The following is a 7397-nucleotide window of genomic DNA, read 5'->3' as shown; positions in this document are numbered from 1 at the left end:
ATATATATGTATGTATATTTATATACATACACACATTTAATGTCAAACATATAAGCCATTTTGTAAAAAATTATACATTTTGCCTATACACATATATTTTTTTAAATAACTATTTTTTTTATATCAGTTAATCAGTTTATCTCGTTATTCTATTCACAAAAGTATTAAGATACGATTATCAAAAAATTAATCCTGTATGAAATATTTCATATTTTATCTCAATATGTGCCAAACTAAAATATACAATATCTCGTAAATTTTTTTATATCTCTAACTTAATATTTGTATATGCAGAATAATAAGAGGCATCATATTACATAAAAAAATCATATAATTTTATTTAAAAAATGGAGGTGACCTTCATAAAATTTTTATAAGGTTTCCATTTAGAAAAAAAGTATATAGTTCCGAATGATCCTCGCGATTAACTTGAAATTTTGCACACAAATTCTATTTAATGTGAGAAATAAAAAACAAGTCTCAACTTCGGAAAATGAAAAAAAATTTTTTTTATTTTATCACTTTTCATTCAGGTAGATCAACTTTATGTGAAAAGTCGTGCGCCTCTTGACAGGGAGGAGATAGGATGGGAGTCGAAAAGTACGCTCCTAAACAGGGCGAAGACTAGGTAAGAGTTGCTTCGCATGGAAGTCGTGCACCTCTAAGGAGAGGAGATGGGGTGGAAGTCACTTCGCGTGAAAAGTCGTATTTCCTTAATCTGGATTTAAGTTAATAAAAATTGTCATATAACAAAAATTTGTTTTTTATTTCTCGAAGACTATAAATTTTAAGACTATAAATTTTTTATTTCTTATATCAAAAACTTATATGTAAAATTTCAAATCAATCGAGCAGGGATCATTCAAAATTACACGCGAGAAAAAACAACGCGACCAAACATATCTTCTTCGAAATTATTCCATTTTCATCTAAAATATTTTTTCGTATCTTTCATATTTTCTGAGGTATTTAACCCATTACATTTGAAATAAAACTCTGTACATAAATGCTTATATGATAATTACAGAATTGTTTGTAATTATAACATATTGTTATATGTCAAAGAATATCAAAAAGCTATGTCAAAGAATATCAAAAAGCTATCATGAACCAGCGTTGATTCATGATAATCCTTTGACGTATATTTAATTTTTAATTTTATTGAGCTGTTAATTATTTTATATTTTTGTATAATTATATAATTATAAGTATAAAATTCTTCTCAAGCCAGAGATATTTATCGTTTGTTACAAAAAATGTTTCATTACCAAAATTCCACGTATTATTCTACATATTATTGCTCGCTTTCAACATCTATACCATATCCCTTTATATTATGAATATTAGAACCTGGAAACTCTAATATTGCATTGTTTTGGAAAAGTGTTACTAACATTTTCTTTGGCATCCTTGCTTTTACACTCCATGGACTATTGATTATATTGTCGATAATATCAATAACATTTCCTTTTTTGGAAGGTGTATCAGTAGATTCCATATTTTCTATCTTGTCTTGTTTTGTAACATTTAAGTCTACAACTTCTTCGTTAAGATTGGAAGAATCTTCTACATCTGATACATTCTTATTTTTTAATTTCTTGCCTTTTTTATTCTTTTTTGCTAATTTTTTGGTATTTAAAGTTTGTTCTTTGTCAGCATTTTCCTTATCAGAGATTTCCCTCTCTATATTATGTACATTAATTTCACTCGAATATTCTTCTTTGTTGATGTGTTTTCTTTTTTTCTTCTTTTGTTTAGTTTTTTCTAATGACTTTTCTTCTTCAGTGACAGGAACTGTGCACTGCAATGTTTTAATTATTACTGCAGTCTTATTTTCACTCTCAATTAAATAATCATTTTGTTGTGAGTTTGATTTATCCAATATCTTAATATCTTGTTGATCATTATTTATTTCAGTTTGAATATGTTTTTCATTCTTGCAATTTTCCTTATCTTTTTTCTTTTTCTTTTTACATTTCTTAGATAATACCGTTTCTTCTTCTTTACTGTCTTTAGTTTTTAGGATTTTTTTATTGCTAGTTACTTCTATAATTTCAATATCTGGTTCTTCGTTTATGGTACGAAGTACTGTAATATCTTCAACTTTGACTCTTTTCTCTTTTTTGTCTTTCTTCTTTTTTTTCTTCGATTTTTCCACATTGTCTGTTTCTCCATTTTCAATAATATTAGAATCTAAAGTATTTTCTGATTCTATAATGATTTCTATTTCCTTTTCTGGTGACTCTTGTATCGTTTCCAGATTAGACGTTTTACTTATCTTCCTCTTCTTAATTTTTTTATTCTTGTGTTCATTCAACTCATTATCATTAATTTCTTCGGTTAATATTAATACGTCTAATGCTTCGTTAACAATTCCGTTCATCGTAGAAGTCGCAGTGCTCTCGTGTTTCCGATTCTTTTTATTCTTCTTATTTTCAACTTCAAATTTATCTAATGTGGCTTCTCCTTTCTTTTTCTTCTTAATGGAATTTATATTATATTTGTACAACATGACATGATCGTTAAATGTTACGCGTTTCTTGTTGTTTCTTTCGTCTGTCAGATCTAAACCACAATTTTCAAGGCCAAGCTGTGCTCTGAATACTTCAAATTCCTTACCATTGCAATCCTCAGATTTTGTATCTAGATTAAGAGCTGGATTAGTAAAACCATTTTTATAATCACTATCAATAGTTTCAGTTTTAAATTTTTTTCTAGCATTATTTTTATCTGTTTCAGTGATATGCGAATTATCACTTTCAAAATCTTTTTTTCTCTTCTTTATAGAGTTTACAGAAGAATCATTGATATTACAAGCAGTTTCTACAGAACTATTGAATCCTAAGCAAGGATTATCAAAAGCATAATTGCTCTTATCATCAGAGTTTCTTAATGCTCTATAACTAGACACTGATGTATTTTCTATTTTTGGTGTAAACTCGAAACCAATGTGTTGATCATTTTCATTTTCAGAATTAATTGTTGGGTTATCAATTATACTTGATAAGTTCGTATCATTTTTTGGTTTTACATTATATTTCAAGTAATTAGTCATATCATTACTATTTAACTTAAGTTTAAAGTAGTCAACCATGTTACCGCTATTAATTGTGTTGACTCCATACCAATTGTCTCTGTTGTCAGCTTCTTTTTCGCGGATATTATTTTTTTCTATCATGACTTGAGTTTTCTCAATTAATTCTTTTTGGCCAAATATATTTGCCAAATCTTTTGATTTATATCTATTTACATCTTTACCGCGCGTAAACTTCTTGTAACTGCAAATAAATTAATATATTTTTTAAATTATATAAAAAAAAACATTTATTAGTATTTTTATTAAAAAAATATTAGTATATTCCTATAAATATTTAAACATCATAAAAATTACTTTGAACTTTGTCTAAATCTGAGTGTGTATACACATCTTATATTTATATATTGTATTCACAGAAATTAGAAAATAATATGCTTACTGTACACGGGCGTGACTTTGTTTAGATTTCAGTTCAATAGACTGTTCATTGAAATTAGCATTCGTATCTACTGACTCCTCAATAGCATCTTGATCTTGATTTCCATTAAGTTGCTGCAAAAAGCTTCCAAATTTATGCTGATGTTCAGTCCACGCCTCAAAACTTTTATCATATCCTACACCTTTAGAAAGGAAATAAAATTCTGCTTAAACATTCTGTTAAAAATGTCATAAAATTTAATGTATATTTAAATTACACAAATCAAATTCAATTTCATGACATCACATTAAATTTTGTATCTATAATTTTGTATCTATAATTTTGTATCTATAATTGAAATTTGTACATTTGCGTATATGTACATGAAATTGTGGCTGCAGTCAAAGTTTCAAATACTTTGAAACGTTTGATTGATCAATTAAAAGAAAAAATTTTATAAATTGATTAATTAAAAACTACTTTAAAACATTTGTAGCATCGAATTGATTGTATCCTTAGTGTACTTTTCATAAAATTTTATGAAATTTAGTATATTTTCTATTAAACTATATGAATTTACACGAAATTTAACAGATATGAAACATTATATTTAAATTACTTGTATTTTCTCTCTCACTTTCATCATTAATAGAATTAAATATTTTTAATGTACCTGCTTGAAATTTATTTCCATTACATTTTTTTTAACAGTGTAAAACTTATGAAATATAATTTGCTTCTATGTGAAAATTATGAATGTTTAGTTACCAGTTGTATCGTTCTTGTACGATGTATTGGAAAATTCTTTAATGCCTTGTTCATTAATGCCAAGTCCTTTTCCTTTTGTCCAACCCATCTTCTCCAACATTCTCTGACCAAATTTGTTGGAATCTATTAATAAAGTTGTTGATATATTAATACAGAAAATATGAATCAAAGTCACAAATTTATTATGGATCCAATATTCAGACATGTAATAATTTATGTCATTAGAGAAATAAATTCTTCATATTCACAGCTTTTATATATCTTGAAATATATGATAATTATACAGTTTAGTTATAATACCTTAAAAATCAATAAAATGGATTTATTCGGCGCGTTTTTGCATGAAATGAATGAATCTGGCAAAAAAAGTGTTGCTCTGCCCTGTAACAGTTTTAGATCTATTTACGTTGCTTATATTTTTTGCACTCAGTATCTTCGCTTTCTTTCCAATATTCGAATTTATGTTTATTTCTTTTTAAGTACAAAAAGTTTTGGGGATTTCAAGCAATGCGAACAGATCTTTATTATTAATTGTTAAAGGATGCGTTCAGGGAGATGCTATTGTGTGTCTTTCAAGAAACGATACAAATGACACAATGGATCATTACATTCTTGTTATTTGCCAATGTTAAAGAAAGCTGACATGATCATTACGTCACACTGTTGTTTGTTGGAAAGCACTATTGTGTCATTCTATCCTTATTTTACATTTAATGAACAACGATAAAATAAACAGTGCTAACAGAATTTCAAACGTACTCAAAATTAACTATTATAAACGACTATTCTGGTTAAAAAATCTGTCACATCGATGACATAGAGAGTTACACAAATTCTGTTTTATAAACACAAATTGCTTCAAAAACAAATTCTTTGCTTTAAAAACATAAACTCTATGCTTTAAAGATATAAATTTTCTGCTTTAAAGTCTAATTATTTTCCATATAATTTTTGGATAATTATTTAGTTTAATCCCCGCAAAAAATGAATAAAATTACGCTTATTCGACACGTTTTTGCATGAAATGAAAGAATCTGATAAATTGAATAATCACTTTTTATTTTTACAATAGAGAATTCATTTTTAAAACAGAAAATTTGTGTAGGTATTAATTGAAACAAAAAATACTTGTTCTAGCCTCATGTTCGCTATGCCATTAAGTATCTGTCAACTTTAACAATTAATATTTCGATTCGCAAGACAGAGCGACACTTTTTTATCAGATTCATTCATATGCAAAAACGCGTCGAATAAGCCTAATTTTATTGGCTTTTGAGATACTGTAGCTAAACTGTATAATTATCACACACACACACACATACACACACACACACACACATCACACACACATTCACCTTCGGTCCACCACTTCCCCCGTGGATTGAGGGTCTGCTTTTGCTTTTGCCGGCGTTCTGCAAGCATAGACATGCTTTCTGATTTAACTCAATCTAGTCTTTTTATGTAGCAGTATTCGGATGCACAATTAAAATAACAAAACCTCACTTTTCTTTATAATTATCTCCAAAAATTCTTTTTCTTCCAACAAAATAGGTTTATGTTAAAATACTTTGATAGACATAGAATGGAGGCATGACCCAGAGCACATGGAAGATGGAAGACTGCACTAATGCCGCCATGATGGAATTATATAAGATGAACCATTGCGCATAATGGCGGAGTTTGACCAATCAAAATTGTACTAATTAACAGTGTACTTATTTGCAGAACAAATCATGTGAATTTTTGCAAATGAACTCAAAAATTGACAGATCTCCCCACTACTTTCAACCCATTGCGCATCCGTGAAAATGGTTCATTTTACTTTTTACACCAAGGCCAAAAATAGATGTCAGGTATAACCAAAGAGAAGCCTGAGAGGCCATGCTTGGAATTTAGCTGTTAAGCTTAAATACAGTAGGCATAGGCAATAGACACAGAGAATAGGGAATAACAAGTTGTCCAATCAGAGCTCTGGGATATAATATCAAACTTATGCATAAAACTCTGATTGGACGGCTCGTTATTCATTGTTGTTTATGTCTATTGTTTGTTCCTTATATTTAAGCTTTTATTTTATTTTAAAGCGCTTCCACGTCCACAAAAAACATGGACATTGAACTATGTAGCTAATGTCCATGATCTGGTCGATAATGTCCATGATTTTTTGGTTGTCTTCGCGTCTACATCCACGAATTTTGATCTGTTAAATAGACAAAAACGAACAATCAGGGGCTCCGCACAATAAAAGGAACAGGGAACAGAAAACAGAGAATTTCAACCTATCAGAAATATTTCACAATACATGATTTCTGAGAGATTGAAATTCTTATTCCCTATTCCTTTTATTGTGCAGCCTTAAGGCCCGTTTCCACCAACGCTGATTAATCTCGATTCAACTTATTCATTGTCTTTTTCTAATTTTAAAGATTGGAAAAAGACGAAGAATAAGTTGAATCGAGTTTAATCTATATTGGTGGAAATGGGCATAAATCTTTTGACGCTTGTAATGAGTCTTGTTACAACTTAATTTTGTCTTTTTAACGGACCGAAATTTTATATTAAAATATTTATTAAGTATTTATTATATATTATATTATATATTATATTAATAAATAATCATATATTATTAAAGTATTTATATATCATCGATTTTATTTTTACACTGAGGAAGACCCAATCGAAAGGATTAAAATGTTTGTCAATTTTTCTCAAGAATAAAGTATATGATTTCATACGTCTAATTTATGTTCGCACGTTGGCTGATTTACATCTATCCTTGGATTTATTCATTGAAGCTATACAAGATTGATGGTTACTTATTTTCATGTTATTAAATAATTATAATCTTTTTATGCAGGTACCATTACCATTTTTTCGTAAAAATTAATTTTAATTGAGGTTCAAAAAATTGTTTGCTTCAAATAAAAATAGATAGAGAAAAAATAACAATGATTTCTGCGTAAAAAAATTGCTATCGTTTCGCGTATCTTAGCATCAAGACACTACCGTGTTTAATAGTTATTTAATAACATGAAAATAAGTAGTTGTAAGGAATTTTTTTTAATATAAATATAAAAAAATTATGTTTTTATATGTACATTAAAAAATTCTTAAAATACGCGAAGAAACGGTAATTTTTTTTAGAACCATTACCATTTTTTCTCATGAGCATCT

The 7397-nt window shown here is 28.1% G+C and overlaps 1 protein-coding gene and 1 pseudogene across 2 annotated transcripts; one reads left to right on the top strand and one right to left on the bottom strand.

Annotated features, from left to right (window-relative positions):
• Positions 1 to 1234: 1234 nt before the first annotated feature.
• LOC108685040 (suppressor of Mek1-like) lies at positions 1235 to 5829 on the bottom strand. Of its 2 annotated transcripts, none has more exons than XM_018189650.1 (4): positions 5579 to 5829; positions 4224 to 4346; positions 3477 to 3657; positions 1235 to 3278 (listed from the first exon to the last, which is right to left on the bottom strand). In XM_018189650.1, exons 1-4 carry the CDS (start codon positions 5649 to 5651, stop codon positions 1295 to 1297), a joined length of 2361 nt encoding a protein of 786 aa, XP_018045139.1. In that variant the 5' UTR covers positions 5652 to 5829; the 3' UTR covers positions 1235 to 1294. The 2 variants fall into 2 exon arrangements, with proteins under 2 accessions (XP_018045139.1, XP_018045140.1); XM_018189651.1 differs by lacking the exon at positions 5579 to 5829 and adding an exon at positions 4524 to 4556.
• A 240-nt stretch (positions 5830 to 6069) lies between these two features.
• The window catches only part of LOC108685034, a 6268-nt pseudogene continuing 4940 nt past the window's right edge, over positions 6070 to 7397 (top strand).

Source organism: Atta colombica, unplaced genomic scaffold, assembly GCF_001594045.1.
Source record: "Atta colombica isolate Treedump-2 unplaced genomic scaffold, Acol1.0 scaffold145, whole genome shotgun sequence".
Lineage (NCBI taxonomy): Eukaryota > Metazoa > Arthropoda > Insecta > Hymenoptera > Formicidae > Atta > Atta colombica.
Note: the sequence above shows the minus strand (reverse complement) of the source record. Positions and strands in the feature narration are given on the sequence as shown.